The sequence below is a fragment of the Podarcis bocagei genome (genome assembly GCF_964188305.1).
Source record: "Podarcis bocagei genome assembly, chromosome: 13".
Taxonomy (NCBI): Eukaryota; Metazoa; Chordata; class Lepidosauria; order Squamata; family Lacertidae; genus Podarcis; species Podarcis bocagei.
In genome coordinates, this window is record NC_138138.1 from 27,419,419 (window position 1) to 27,435,369 (window position 15,951).

The 15,951-nt window shown below is 49.8% G+C and overlaps 1 protein-coding gene across 1 annotated transcript; it reads left to right on the forward strand.

The window, feature by feature from the left end:
- The first annotated feature begins 2,732 nt into the window (after nt 1-2,732).
- Nucleotides 2,733-15,353, forward strand: NR1D1 (nuclear receptor subfamily 1 group D member 1). Its single transcript, XM_081168656.1, has 8 exons — nt 2,733-3,125; nt 8,957-9,310; nt 9,597-9,685; nt 10,493-10,637; nt 11,197-11,807; nt 13,164-13,349; nt 13,897-14,107; nt 14,869-15,353. The coding sequence occupies exons 1-8, from the start codon at nt 3,065-3,067 to the stop codon at nt 15,066-15,068; spliced, it is 1,857 nt and encodes a 618-aa protein (XP_081024782.1). The 5' UTR covers nt 2,733-3,064; the 3' UTR covers nt 15,069-15,353.
- The last annotated feature ends 598 nt before the right edge of the window (nt 15,354-15,951 follow it).

Genomic DNA, 15,951 nt, shown 5'->3' on the forward strand with positions numbered 1-15,951 from the left:
TTTTGTAATGTACAGTGGTACCTCAGGTTACATACGCTTCAGGTTACAGACTCTGCTATCCCAGAAATATTACCTCAGGTTAAGAACTTTGCTTCAGGATGAGAACAGAAATCGTGCTCCGGTGGCAGCAGGAGGCCCCATTAGCTAAAGTGGTACCTCAGGTTAAGAACAGTTTCAGGTTAAGAACGGACCTCCGGAACGAATTAAGTACTTAACCTGAGGTACCACTGTACACAGTATCTTGTTTTCTGTCTTGTTTTCTACATGTACTATTTATTGTTTTTTCTTATTTGTGTGTGTGTCTTATCTTACTCTGTGCACTTGTAATTTTGTACTTTTCATTTTTCAATAAAGAATATAAATCAAGAAAGCTTCTGATTTCTCTTAAATCCTGGCACATCCAGACAATGTCATTTATTTTCTATTATTATTATTATTATTTTAGATTTATTATTCGTTCTTCACCATGAGGTCCCAGGGCAGGCTAACAACAATTTTTGAAGTACGAGGTCCAGATGTTGTTGTGCAACTCCCCTCACCTTTGACTATGCTGGCTGGGGCTGATGAGAGGTGGAGTCTGACAACACCTGGAGGGCCACAGGTTTCCCATTCCTGCTGTGAACAAACCACCCCCTCATACTGAATGGATCTTGCCTTCAGGCAAGGGAAGGCAGTCGCTTCAAGCAGTCAATAAGGGAGAGAAAACAGTTCTCCTGCACAAGCTCATGCCCAGTAACAGCAGTGCCAGCTTGGCGGGCCCTTCATCAGGGAAGGAGGCGTGAGTGAAGATCTACACCATGAACAAGGGGAGTAGGAGACCATCAGCACCTCCTATTTTGCTAAGAGGCTGCTGTAGCAGTGGCATTGTGGGCGGTAGGAAGTTGCCATCAGCATGGTGCTGATAACACCAAGGTTGTGGGTTCAATCCCCATAAGGGACAGGTGCATATTCCTGCATTGTAAGGAGTTGTACTACCTGTAGATGATCCTCTGGGTCCCATCCAACTCTATGATTCTGTGATTCAAGATCTGGCCTCCAAGGAGTCTGTGGCGGCAGCAGCAGCAGGCGATGGATTCCTTGGAGGTTGAATCTGCTGCCCCTATGGATCCTGCCACCTGAGGCAGTTGCCTCACCTTGCCTCATGGGTGGAAAGGGGGAGATACCCTTGAGCCCTGTGGGTGCCACCACATCTAGGAATGTCTAATCATGGTGGCATGCAAAATGAGATTCTTCCGGATGTAGTCTCAGCCAAACTCAATTGAATTAAAAGCAGCAACAGGTAGCCTGGGAACTGCTGAAGAGGAAACAGCTGGACGAATCCCAAGTACATGTGATGCAGCCTGTCTGCCTTGATATTAATACCCATGAAAAGCTGCCTTTTTTGTTTGCTTTAAGAAAAGGCTAGTTTATCTGGTACAACTCATAATCACTTGGGACTCACAACCCATCACCTTATTTACTATTCTTTATGTTCTTCATTGGCTCCCAGTACGTTTCCGAGCACAATTCAAAGTGTTGGTGCTGACCTTTAAAGCCCTAAACGGCCTCGGTCCAGTATACCTGAAGGAGCGTCTCCATCCCCATCATTCTGCCCGGACGCTGAGGTCCAGCGCCGAGGGCCTTCTGGCGGTTCCCTCATTGTGAGAAGTAAAGCTACAGGGAACCAGGCAGAGGGCCTTCTCGGTAGTGGCGCCCGCCCTGTGGAACGCCCTTCCAGCAGATGTCAAAGCGATAAACAACTACCTGACATTCAGAAGACATCTTAAGGCAGCCCTGTTCAGGGAAGTTTTTAACGTGTGATATTTTACTGTATTTTTGGTTTCTATGGAAGCCGCCCAGAGTGGCTGGGGAGGCCCAGCCAGATGGGCGGGGTATAAATAATAAATTATTATTATTATTACCAGAACTGTCAGTACAAAATAGCGGTTAAAGCACCTTATTAACCCTAGCTAAGAGCATTACCAAACATTTATCACAGATTCTATATAATGACTGGTTTGTTTGTGTTTTAAAAAACCTACCAGCTTGATAACTTAGATAGGTTCCCTATATTGCAGAGAATAATGAGTTCCAAAGGGGGACGTGATGGGGAGAGAGAGAAAGGTTGGAAGGAATTGGGGGATCATTATTGGCTCCCCTTGGAGGGAATCCACTCTTATTTTGAAAAGCACTGAATCTTTCTTTTCCCCACCACCGCCTCTTTCCCGTTCCTGCACGATCCTTTGCCAAGCTCTAAATTGGCAGCCAGCTGTGGCTCAAAAGGAACTAGGTTCTTTCCAAACATCACGTTAAAGCATCACGTTTTTCAGGGATATCCCCCCCCCCCTTTCCTCTGTGTGTGTTTTAAGCCTCAACCTCTTTTGATCTCTCAGGGAAAGCTGAGAGAGAGAGAGAGAGAGAGAGAGAGAGAGAGAGAGAGAGAGAGAGAGAGAGAGAGAGAGAGAGAGAGGTCACTCCTTAGGAATGCAGCAGACACAGCGAGATACCCGCACGCACGCGCATAAAGCGGGGGGGGAGGCACGACACTGTCCATGCGAACTACAGCTCCCGGCAACCCTTGCGCTCTAGCGAAGAAGCCGAGCGCAATGTGCCTGCTGTGGCGGCTGCTGCAGCAGCAGAAAGTGTGTCACTGGGGCACGAGGCTCTCCCTAGGAGTCACATGGTGGATGCTCCAGTGCCGCGTGCTGGCATCTGCGCAGCCGCAGGCAGAGAGGGAGACCAGGGAGTGAGTGAACCCTGGCAGAGTAAGATTTTGCAGGCAAAGGGAGAGGCAGCAGCAGAGTGGAGCTCCCGGGCTGCTGCGAGGTATCCCACAGACTCAGCCGCTCTCGCGCACTTTCGACTTTTGCACTGGGGCTCTCAGCGCAAATATAATCTTTTAAAGGCAATTTTAAAAAGGGCACATTCCCACCAGCGTTCAGTGCAAGCTGACTGGGTTCCCAGCCGCTTTTGCACCATAACTTTGGGGGGACCAGAAGAAGACCGAGGAGGAGAAAGGGGCAGCCTCTCGCTCCCCCTCGCTCCTTCCTCGCCCACGGAATCTCGGCTCGCTTCTTCGCTCGACATGAATGACGGCTGTCAACTGAACAGGATGGCCACTTTGGATACGAACAACAACGCCCCAGGTAAGCCTCTCGCGGCTATTCTCAGTGCTATTCTCCCTCCTAAAACTTGCCCCATAGCCTCCCCTTCGCGGCGACCTCCCGTCGCAGAGGTCTGGCGCTTCAGTCTCTTTCGCGCGCACCTGCAATGAAGGGAGCAGTACTCCTGCTGACCAGCGCTCCTGCAGCTACTCGTGGGGCGTCTGCTGGAGTTGGGGTGGTGGTGGTGGTGGCGGCGGCGGCATTGAGTTCCCAAGCAGCGTATCTCCCCACCCTAAATACCGCAATTGCTGATATAGAGATACGAAGTGTGCAAACAACCTTCGAGTCTCATACTGTATGTAGCATTCAGGATCCTGCCTGAATGCACCCCCCAAATCACAAGGAAGAGAGGTGCTGGGTTTTGGAATTGGGAGAAACAAGAGTGCCCCTATTACCTGCTCCCGTTCTTTTAGCCCATCAGACTTCTCTATTTCACCCCCCCCAACCCAATTAGGAAGGGTTGATTTATCATCATTCTGCTGTAGTTTCCTCCTGGGGGAGGGTGGATCGGTGACAAGGGGAGCACGGGAAAGGAGTTATAGGTGTCAGTTTCAGGGAAAGAGGTCAATCTTCCTTCTTCTTGTGGGGGGAGGGAGCAGAGTCAAGTGTCTTGCCTGGGCTACCAGTAGCGGCAGGCGACGCCCTACCTTGTCCTTTGGGGAGGGTGGGATTAGGGCAGTTGTAGGGAGAGAGGATCGGGGCTGCTTTGCTTCCACTGTGAGCATCACATACCGGAGGTTTTATTGGGAGGAAGCCTTGGTAGGGGAAGGGATGCCCGGAGATCTCCTTTTTATATTGCCCCCCCCCAATTGGTGATCCCTTATTGGTTATAGGGATTTCTCTTCCCCTCCACCCCCACTACTTCGGAGTCACACTACTAGCACCCGTACCCCGCTTCGGAATCCCACCCTTCCTGGGATTCCCCCTTCGAGCTTTCCCATTCATCCTCTCACGTGTCCCCTTACCCGGCTCAGCCACGTGCAACGTTTGTTTTCCCTATCGGCCCCGCCTCCGGTCGCCTCCCATTGGCCGAGCTCGCCCTATTAGCTCATTAGGTACGCCTCCCCTGGAGTTACGTCACCATCCGGGAAGCTCGAACGTTCCGAGTTCGCCGTAGAGGGCGCGGCTGAAGGATGGACCATCCCTTGCCAGGGAGGGGAAATGGGAACCAATGGGCGGGCAGGGGGCGGGGCAAAGCGTGATGGGTGAAGCCGGGATAGAAGCGGGCAACGTGCAAGTGGGACACGTGGAGGTGAACTGGCTGACTTGCCAGCCTTCCGATCTCGCTTGCTCGTTATTCAGCTCTCGGGAGGTAACCGTCATGGGGCTTTTGGGAGTGCGAAAGTCTTGGACGGGCAACTTAACGGAGCATGAGAACCGAGTGGGCGAATCACTCACGTTCACCGGTCTTTGCGTCCTGGCGTGTCTTCTTTGGCTGGAAAAATCAGGCTTCTCTTACTATTTTGTTCCCGATCACTTTGCTACTGCTTGCCCGGCGGCAGCTTTACCTCCCCAAAGCTTACAGCCTTGCACCCAGCCAATTAAAGCGCAAAGTTTTCTGAGGAAAAGGAAATCAGAAATCGTGTAAGGTCACGTGTTCCTTAGTGCATGTGCAGATTGCCTTCCATTTGTGCCCCAAACAATTTGCCTCAGTGCATATACAGAGTGCCTTTCTTTTGTGGTGGAAAGCAGGCAATATTTATTGGTGCACATGTGTTTTAACAGCATTGGATAGAAAATAGGGAAGTAACAAAAATACCAAAACCCCACCTTTATGTTCTCTGACTAGTGTTTAAATGCTGGAAATGAATGTTCTAGTTACAGAGGAGTCATTCCAGCCTGAGGAGGAATGGTGGGGGACCCAAAAGCTTCCAGTATTTTAAAGACTGGGTGGCACAAATATTTTTTTTCCGTGGTCTTTGTTTCGGTGTGTACTACATTTGTATTTGTGTTAAATGTAGACACTGATTAAGTATTAACAATAGAACTATGTAATAAAATGCACCCTGGGCGGTTTAAGTGAATGGTATTTGTCTAATCCAATAATAAGGTCTTAAGGTTCCCTTAAAGGAGAAAGTGCTTAGGAATGAGGAAAGGCTTTTGCTGTGGGTTAGCAGTGGGTTATCATTTGCTGTGGGTTAGCAGTGGGATAATTCCTTTTTAAAGATCTGGTGTTTTGGGTTTCAACACTTTCAAGTGGGGTCGGATTTGCGGGGTCGGGAGTAGCCTATGTTAGAAGATGGGAAAGTCTCCCAGAGCCATGTGGCTTGATTGCCATGCTGCCCAGTTCTAAGCATATTTACTCAGAAATAAGTCCCAGTGAGTTCAGTGTGTCATTCCCCCCTAATAAGACCTCATAGAATAGCAACCTGCATTGCGTGGGTTTTAAGGGGGTGGTTTTTTTTAAGATCTATGGGCTTGTTTCCCCCCATCTCTTGTGGATATGGTTTGTATGTACACCTACCATGTTAGTTGTGATTCCATTGCTGGGTTAGTAAGTTAGTGGGCCCAAGGTGGTTCAGGGATCTGCGTGACGGAAATCCCTTTCCCTTTAATTGACCTTGTTGGTTTTGAGCTCAGCCTCCCTCATTTTATTTTTGGTGGTGCTTGCATATGGACCTTCAGTGCTACTTTTGCTGCAGGTTCCCCCCTGCCCCCCTTTTGCATCAGGTGTCCTCCCCTTTGGGGTGAGCAAACGGGTAGCATGTGGCCTTGTGTCAAGGACCACGTGTGCTTACTTAGTGATGCCACATGTGTCTCCAGCCACTCCTGGCTCCTTGCCTCCAGAAGACTGACAAGACACATTGCAAATGGGCGAGATACGCCTTTCCCTTTTTTCACACCCATCTGGAAGATTGCCAACTTGGTCCGCACATAACTTCCACCCCCGCTGTGCCTTCTAGCAAGTTCTATTTATCCTCCCTGACCCACTTGGGGCAGTCATCTTCCTGACGCAACCTGCATTTAATAGCTGCACGGAGGCTAGGGACTCCAAGCTGGGAGGGAAGAAGGCTGCAAGATTTGCATATCTTCCTCCTTCGCAGGATTCCCTGCGCCACCCTTCCTATCTTGAATTGCTCGATTTGGAAACTCTGCTTCTTGCCTTTTAAAAGAAGGAAAGTGAAGTAATCTAGGAGAGGCTACTAGTAAGGAAGAAAAACAACAACCATCATCAGCATTGAGGAAGAGATTACTAACAAGGTCACATGCAAGGGCCGCATGCTCAATACCCAGACAGGATGATCACTGCCGCCCTAGCAAGCCAGATGTTGGGCTGGTTCTCGGGCCTCTGCGCCCCAAGTTCAAATCAAGGTGCCTTCTTGAAATATCCCTACCCTTATTTGCCCTTGATGATTCTCCTGTTTAAGCATTTGTTCTGCAGAGGAAAGGACAGCCTGCTTTTAATAAGCTGCCAAACTGTTGCACAGTATTTGAGATATATTGGGAGATGTATGAACGGCATGGGATTAGAATAGGCACCAAAGTGAGTGGAGTTGCTTCTGGCACATCTGTTGGCGCTTTGTCACTGAGCTCCAGCTTTGCCCTAATTTTGGCAGGATTGCAAAGTTCTCCTATGTGCAGAAGAGCAGGGCGGTTATCACAAGTGTTTGGCCTGAGCAGCTTGCCCTGGACCCTTAGCGAAAAGTGGTAGAAGGGGATCTGTGGTCCCACAGGACAAGAGCTCCATCCAAAGCACGGCTGCTAAATTTTAATTTTAATCAATTGCTTATCCTTTATTCACTTCTCTTGGGTGTGTGTGTGTGTGTGTGTACTGTTTGGATTGCTGGCAGAAATTGACTTGGATCATTATCCAGCTCTCTTTCCTATCCCTGACAAGGGGAAAAGGGAGAAACTCCACTTACAGATTCATTTGTCCTGATTCCTTTTAATGTCTGCTAAGCAACCAGTCCCAGGTGCTTGGGCAACACGCAAGGAAGGTCATTAGCTGGTGGTAACCAGTCAACAAGATAAAGGCTCCCTGCTTGTTGTTAAAGGCCTGCCTGGGCACTGAACGTGGCTTCCACACGTGACCTTGTTTATAATCCCTCTGGCACGGATGGCTTTGTTTTTACTTTGCTTGAGGCTTTTCCTACAGCAGTTTGGCCACTGGCATGTAGCCCAGCTACAAAGCCTGGAGCAGTGGTAGTTCTTCTATAGAAAAAAACAAAACCCCAAGCCATCTCCAGGCTGGAGTAATCGGCCCTTCCCAGCTTACCCACCTCCCCCCAGCTTCCAGGGTGGGGTGTATGATGGCTTTTTTGGCTTCCACCCAATTTTCAACAATTTCTTGGCCGCACGCCTTCCTCCCTCCCTCTCCACTCGCTGCATCACTCACTTGGTGTTTTTTCCTTTTGCAGCTCTGAGATGTAGGTCAACAACTGAAAGCTGGGAGAGAGAGAGAGAGAGAGCTGGATTGCAAGGGAAGAATTTTGGCAAGACCAGCTCAGAGCTTGCAGCGGGCCAGTAATGTGGGGTTGGACTTTGCAAACCTTTTATCAGGTGTGTGCTGGGAAGAGTCAGCTCCCACATACCGGGTTTCACTTGCTGTCGTGTTTTGCTCACAAGTAGGTTTACTTTCACCCCTAACCTATCGCTCCTCCAGCGTTCCAGGGTTTCCCCTCTCCCATCTTGTGCCTTTGAGAACTCACATGTTCACAGTAAATTACCACCTCCTTTTTGTCCATGGTCGGAGACAGCACCCCTTTGCATATAAGGCCACAATGTGGAGGGCAAATGGGGGCTCTCTCGGGAGTACTTGTTAGGAGAACTAGAAACACCTTGGTGTGATCCAGCAATGCTGTTAGAAGGTTTTTCTTGTGGAATATCGCCTAGTACATTTGACTCCGGGAAGGGTAGTTGTGGTACTGTTCCTGCAAAAAAAGTTTTTTAAAAAAGAAATCCTATATTTGGAACAGGGAATGAATTTTAGCCCAAGTCTACTGGATATGTATGTTTGCTGTGCTATCCTCCACATCATGGAGCTTGGCTCACTAGCTTGAGTAGTGGCTCTCTGAAGCAATACTTACATCACATTTGCTCTCTGTTAGCATTATGGGAGAAAACTCTTCTCCTCTCTACCCTCCTCCTAATTTTATAACCCTCTGTCCCACTTTAGTAGTCCTTTTTACAAAGCTTAAAATAAAAGGCCCCCCAAATGCCCGAACCTTTCTTCAGCTGCTCTGGGCCCCATTTCTCGGTGCTCTCCCCAGCCTTCCACTTCTGATTTCTGCCTCTTCTCTCCCTGCTTCCTTTCTGCCTTCACAATGGTCTTGTTTTTCTCTTAGAGCGCAAGCCTGCAGGCAGGCTCTGTTCTTTTTAATGCAGTTACAACGTCTAGTGCTTTGCAGCCCTTAAAAAGACAATACTTTCTTAGCTTTGCCGTAGTCTTCTTTCTTTTCGGAGACAACTGTACAAAGCATCCAACTCCTCCAGACTCCCTTTTTCCAACGCTGTCCCCCTCTAGGGATTCGCAGTTTCAAAACACAACAGACTTAACTTGGTTACAACATAGGAAGGTTGTCAGAGCCTCTCTCTCTCTCGTTCTACTTTGCCCCAGTTGAAACCGGCTGCCTTTCTTGGCTACCGAAACATCTGCTTGCCTTTGCAAATGCCTCTTTAGGGTGCAGCTGTGTGGTCGGGATATCATCCGCCACAGTGAGATCCAGAAACTTGCTCCTCTTTAAAGGAAACTTGAGGTTTCCAACATGATGTCTTCAAGTTGTGTAACACAAAAATCAGTTGGGGCAGCTGGACACCGAAGGCTGTAGTGAGGTGGGATTCTCAACCCTCTTCCCTTTTTTAACCCTCTGCAGGTGGCGTCATCAGCTACATTGGCTCCAACGGGTCTTCTCCAAGCCGCACCAGCCCTGTCTCTCTGTGTGGCAGCGACAGCTCCAACGGCAGCTGCCAGCTGTCCTCGCAACCCGCCTTCCCCAGCTACTTCCCACCTTCGCCCACCGGGTCTCTGGTGCAAGACTCGGGGCGCCTGTATGGGACCAGCTCCACTGGGCTCCGGGATGATGCTTCCCCTTCCTCCTCCTCCTCCTCCTCTTCGTCATCATCGTCCTCTTCCTACAGCTCTGGAGGCTCCCCTGTGGGGCTGCAAGTGGCCATGGATGACGGGAGGCGCATCTCCCCTGCCAAAAGCACCACCAGCAGCATCACAAGTGAGTGCGGATGCGAAGTTGGGCACGGGTGGGAAGCCCTGGGGGGTTTGCGGATCCAGCCAACTATGCCAGCAGATTTAGTCCAAGCCCAAACTCCAGGCCCACCTTCCCCGGGTCAGTTTGGCCCTTTCTGCCAGCCACAATTCCTCCTGGGTTCTTCAAAGGCTGCACTGTAGGCCTCCAGGGTTTTTTCAGGGTTGGTTGGAGAGTAGCAACCAAGCAGCCCAAAAAATCCAGCCTTTGTGTATGGAGTCTCACAGCCCCTCTTCCTCTTTTCTCCTTCCAGAGCTGAATGGGATGGTCCTCTTGTGCAAAGTCTGCGGAGATGTGGCGTCTGGATTCCATTACGGTGTCCATGCTTGTGAAGGCTGCAAGGTGAGCATCTCTCTCTCTGGCCTTTTTATTTGGCTGACGAAAGCTGGAGGGGGTTGGATTGAGGCCCACCACCGAGATATTTTGCAGCTCCACACAGGAAAAACCCTCATTTTCCCATGCTGGAATGGGGCACTGGAGCTTAAGCGAGATGGGGGAGATGGGGACTTAAGCCCTGCATCACAGCCTTGTGCTGGGAGAGCAAGCCAGCTCAGGTGCTTGCACCACCTCCGTGACCAGTAGGGACTACAGCAGCATGCAGCCACTGGCCTGCAAAGACTGTGCCTCCGCTGCTTGAGCTAGCACCCCTTAGGACTATGCCTGTCCAGGCCTCAGAACGCTCCTCAGGTTCAGAAGGGAATGGAGGTGGGCGACATTGGTCTCTGGGAACAGAGGAAGCTGCCTTATACAGAGTCACAGTCATTGGTCCATCTACCCAGTATTGTCTACACAGACTGGCAGCAGCTCTCCAGGGTTAGCCTTACCTGGAGATGCCAGGGCTTGAGATTGGGGCCTTCTGCATGCTGGGGCCCTTCTCCCGTGGTTGGCAGGTGTTCACCATGCCTCTGGGCTGGCCAGGTGGGCCTAATATAACTAAAACTGGGAGCCCAGCCTTCTCTGCCCTTGCCTGCTCGATAGATGGGCAGGTCACCTTCTGCTGGTTCTGCTTCCAGTTCAAGTCTTCAGCCTCCAGCTCACAGCCTCAAGGGAACTGGGCTGAAAAGCAGCCGCTCTCGGTTTGGGTACAGCTGCTCGCTCGTCAGGCCTAGGTGCTAATTTGCTCTCTTTCCCTGTTTGCCCCCCACTCAGGGTTTCTTCCGGCGCAGCATTCAGCAAAACATCCAGTACAAAAAGTGCCTAAAGAACGAAACCTGCAACATTGTCCGCATCAACCGGAATCGTTGCCAACAGTGCCGCTTCAAGAAGTGTCTGGGAGTTGGCATGTCTCGCGATGGTGAGTTCCCTGCCATGCATGGGGGGGGGGTGGAGATTTGACTTTTTATTTACCCCTTGCAGGCTTTGTTTCGTTAGGATTCTGCTTTGTGGAATAATAACAATAATAATTTATTATTATTTATATGATGCCCATCTGATTGGGTTGCCCCAGCCACTCTGAGTGGCTCCCAACACACAATTAAACACACAATTAAACATCAACTGTTAAAAACTTCCCTGTACAGGGCCGCCTTTGGATGTCTTCTAAAAGTCAGATAGTTGTTTATTGCCTTGACATCTGGTGGGAGGGTGTTCCACAGGGCGGGTGCCACTACTGAGAAGGCCCTCTGCCTGGTTCCCTGTAGTTTCACTTCTCACAGTGAGGGAACCACCAGAAGGCCCTTGGCGCTGGACCTCAGCTGAACGATGGGGGTGGAGAAACTCCTTCAAGTATACTGGGCCGAGGCCATATAGGGGTTTTTTAAGGTCAGCACCAACACTTTGAATTGTGCTGGGAACGTGGTATCCTCAGTTGCCGTACTGACCCTTGACACACACCCCGTTTGCCTCCCCTACAGCTGTCCGTTTCGGCCGCATCCCCAAGCGCGAGAAACAACGCATGCTGGCAGAGATGCAGAGTGCTATGAACAACATGGCTAACAACCAGCTCAGTGCGCAGTGCCCGCCTGAGGGCTTGTCGACGGGGCACCAGCAGCCCGCCAGCCCCCTTCTGTGCCACCAGCCGCAGCTGGCGCCACGATCCCCACAGCAGCACGCGGCCTCGCCTCCCCAGCCGTCTCCTTGCTTCGCCCAGTTCTCCCAGCAGCTGACGCCGCCCCGCTCCCCGAGCCCCGGCGAAGTCATGGAAGACGTCATCTCGCAGGTGTCCAAGGCCCACAAGGAGATTTTTGTTTATGCCCACGACAAACTGGCCGCAGGGCCCCTGGCTCCCGCGGGGAGCGAGAACTCTCTGAGTTGGGAGAGCAACTGGCTGTCCAGTGGCTACCACGGCAACGGGCCCTGCCACCAAAACGACAACTGGAACTCTGGCTCTGCCCCAAGCAACACATGCCACCAGAACAACATGAACGGCCATCGGTTTTGCCCCTCCGGCTATCCCTCCGGGGAGACAGATCCCTCGGTCGGCCAAGGCTGCCCCCAGCAAGGCGAGCCCAGAGATATCCTCTTGGTGAGTGTCGCATCCTCCTCACAGCACCACACAAGGCGCTCTCGCTTGCCAGCCAGGGTTTATTCAGCGACATGTTCAGCCTCCAGCTGCCTTTTCTCTAGCTATTATATAGCCTACTTGTTTTAATATCCCAGGAGGAAAACCCGTGGCTTTTGCCTGAGGCAAATCAGATGAGATTTGAACCGGGAGCTTCACTAGTTGTAGCCACTGTATTGCTACGATTTTGGATATCCCCCACCACCATCTCAGCCATTTGGATATATTTTAACCAGTGCCATTTTTCTAGGAAAAGGGGTGCCGGAACTTGCCACGAACACCTCCCTTGTTCTCTTATAAGGATCATGGCTCCCACCTGAAAGGTGCCGGAACCGAGTTCTGGAGAGTTCCGGCTGATGAAAGCCCTGATTTTAACCTGCCACCTGAGTCACAGTTGGGTTTGGCCTGTGATACTTGTGTTATTCAGGGCTCCTTGTACAGATTTTGTATCTCTTACATTCTTTGGCTCACAAAATGAGCTTTTTCTCAGCCACGTTCCATCATGTACAGTATATCTTGGAGCTTTCAGTGAAAAGCAATCAATATTTCTGAATAATAATATATATATTCAACATTTCACTGTAGCTTCATTTATGGTTATGCATGTGAAAATTCAGTCTGTTAATGATTTTTTTTATGGGGAGGGGAGGAACATCAGTTAGGAAGCCTTAAGCAGCCAGGTGTAGGGAACCTGTGGCGCCTCCAGATGTTGTTGAACTCCAACTCCCATCAGCTCCAGCTAGCATGGCCAATAGCCCAGGATTGTGGGGGTTGTAGTCCTAACAGGATCTGGAGGGCCAGAGGTCTTCTGTTCCTGCTTTAAAGCGAAGACTTAGCCTACAAGAAGTATCTGCTTTGCTCAGGTAGTGTTGGACTGAATCCTGACTTGAAAAGTCAACCTGTTGGCGTTCTCTTTTTGTCTGTTTTCAATTGGTGGGATGTTAACTACTGCAATTAGATTATGGCGTTTCATGTATGAAACTTAACTCCTACGTATTGTCAGGCTAGAAGTCAGTATTAGCTCAATCTGTCTGGTTATTCTGCAAAGGAACACCTCATTCCTTATGGCTGGGGGTAGTGGCATCAAATGCACCAGAGCAGCAAAAGAAGGAAGTTTAGAAGCTTCTATTCCACCTGTTAACCTGGACTAAAACTCCCTGGGGCTAATGGGACTTATATTACAAAACATTGGAAGGCATCAGATTGGCAAAGGGTCCTCAATTCTCAGTGACTGTGGGGGCTTGCAACTGGTTCCATTGACTCTGATTCCAGCCCTCTACTCTTCATCTAACACGTCTCATTTTTTCCCCATCCCAACAGGCGTGTCCTATGAATTGTCACCCACATGGTCGCAGTGGCCGTACAGGCCAGGAGATTTGGGAAGATTTCTCCATGAGCTTCACACCTGCTGTACGAGAGGTTGTGGAATTTGCAAAGCACATCCCTGGTTTCCGGGAGCTCACGCAGCATGACCAGGTCTCCTTACTCAAAGCTGGCACATTTGAGGTAGGATTATCTCCATCCACTACTTCAGACCCTTGCTAGTTAACAGCTACCGATTTTATGTATGTAGGAAAGGCTGATAAAAGTGGGAGAATAATATTTATCTGTTAAATATTGGTTAATTCTGCACTGGTGAAAATGGGGAGAGATGATTGTTTTAAAATCCTGGAACTCTAATCTACACCCTTATTTATCCATATATAATAATGAGAATGCATGAAGGACATTATTTGCTGGCGTCATTTTGAAATATAAAGACATTAGGAGTAATTAAAGGGGTGTAATCTGCTTTTGGGAGGCTGGATCCCAGACATACTCAAAAACCCCAAAGGGAAGAAGTGAAAATCATTCTGAGAACTTGTCAGTTTGTTTTGGTTCTTAAGAAGAAAAACAACAACCTTGCAGTTTGAACCTAAGTAAGTTCTCTCAGAGGAAGTCCCACTTCTTTCAAAGCTAGTGTGCATTTTTACTCGGAAGAATACAGATGGCATTTGACTGTGTTGTGTGGGCACAGATGTGTTCTAACAGGTCTCTCCTACCATTTCCCCAGGTGCTGATGGTTCGGTTTGCGTCCCTCTTCAACGTTAAGGAACAGACAGTGACATTCATGAGTCGCACCAAGTACAGCCTTGAGGAGCTGTGGGGGATGGGGATGGGCGACCTGCTGACATCCATGTTCGAGTTCAGCGAGAAGCTTGGAGCCTTGGGACTCTCTGAAGAAGAGCTTGGCCTCTTCACAGCTGTGGTGCTGATCTCTGCAGGTGGGTGTCCTTGGGCATGAACAGGCGGGAATCGCAGTCATGGATCACAAGCTTCCTTGTCCTTACCTTTCCTTGAAGCTCTCCAGTCACACCCATCCATTGTGTTTTTCTGCCCTTGTTTCACCTGTGTCTTCAAGCCTCCTACTCTACCATCCTTGGGCTACCCAGGCACACACCTACACAATTCAACACCTTTCCCCCTTTCTGCTCCTTATGCCTGGCACCTTCTCCCAGAATATCCACAGTGGTCTCCCTTGCTCTCCCTGCTTCCTCCTTTGGAAATCTTCCTTTCCTTGAAGCCTTCATCTTACTGCCTTAGTCTGAACCTCCACCCTTGAAACACCAACACCCTGCAACCGCAGCAAACCCCTAAATTAACTACATATCTTCATATTTCTCCTCTGACACCTTTGCCTCTGCTCCTCTTTTCCCCATTGTTCAAACTTGGGAGTGTAAGCTCCTTGAAGTGGGGATCTGTCTCTTTTTCCTCGTGTGACCTTGCAAAATGCTATGAACAGTGGTGGTGCTTTAAGAGAGAACGATTCTTAATAAAAATAATTCAGAGCTCTGAGGAGATTGGGATCTTTTACATGTCAGGTTTTGGCACCACTGCTCCTTGGGCTCCAGGCAATCTGTGACCTTGTGGGAGGCTGAAAACGTGGTTTGATAGATCAGAGACCTGAAAACCAGGCAGGTGTGTCTGTTGCGCTGGGCACGCCGCTGTTACCATGTTACTGACTGCCCGTCCCTCTCTTGTGCAGATCGTTCAGGCATTGAGAACCCAGGATCAGTGGAGCAGCTGCAGGAGATGCTTATCCGTGCCCTAAGAGCCCTCGTCATCAAAAACCACCCCCAGGAAACGTCCCGTTTCACCAAGCTGCTGCTGAAGCTTCCCGACCTGCGCACCCTCAACAACATGCACTCTGAGAAGCTGCTCTCCTTCCGCATTGATGCTCAGTAGAAGACAGGGAGGGCCTTGCACATAACTACTGGACCACCCTCTCGTCTTGCCCTCCCTGCGTTGTTGCACTAACCAGACTGCTCTCTCTGGGCCTGGACCCAGCAAACTATATTTTCTCTGGGCCTCGACCCAGCATAGGAGCTGCTGCCCCCACCTGCTCAGAAGCAAGCGGCCACAAGCCGCCTTTTGTAAATATCTCTCTGTATATTGAGTTGTGTGAATAGAACCGTCATTCTTCCCTGCTGTGGCGCTGGCCACACGGGAATAATATATTGAAAACCAAAATGGCCTGGATCCACGTTCTTCCTGAGTTCGCCTTGTGTGTCCGCCCCCGCTCTTCTCCTGAATCGGGAGGGAAGGTATGGTGGAGGTTTGGGAGTAAGCAGTTGCCGCGGCTAGAGAGAGGCGACTATTGGAGCTCTATACACAAGGGAGACATTGGCTGCCCCCCGCAAGCCAGAAGTGAATTGTGGTGCTTAAAATGGTGGCTGTCCTGTCCCACTTATTTTGTCAGGGCTTAGGTATGGCAAGATGGCAGTTTAAGGGAAAACCATGTGATTCCATTGGTGTGGCACCCACATATTTTGTCCTACCTCTGGTCAAGCCAGTTTTTGAAACACTACAACCTCCCAGCTGAAAGGCCTTGTTACCAGGTGAAAAAGAGGAAGACCATCCACATTACATGCAACTTTCACACCCTCTTTCAAATCTTTTTTTTTTTTAAATCCTCTGAAACCGGCCAATCTACCCTCAGCCTGGTTTTTCAATAATGTGAGGCACCTACACATGTCATCGGTATGGAACCCATCTTCGCACTCCCCCACCCCCAAAATGTAGTGATGCTTTTTTGCTTTGGTGAGGGTGGTTGTTTTTGGTTTAGCAA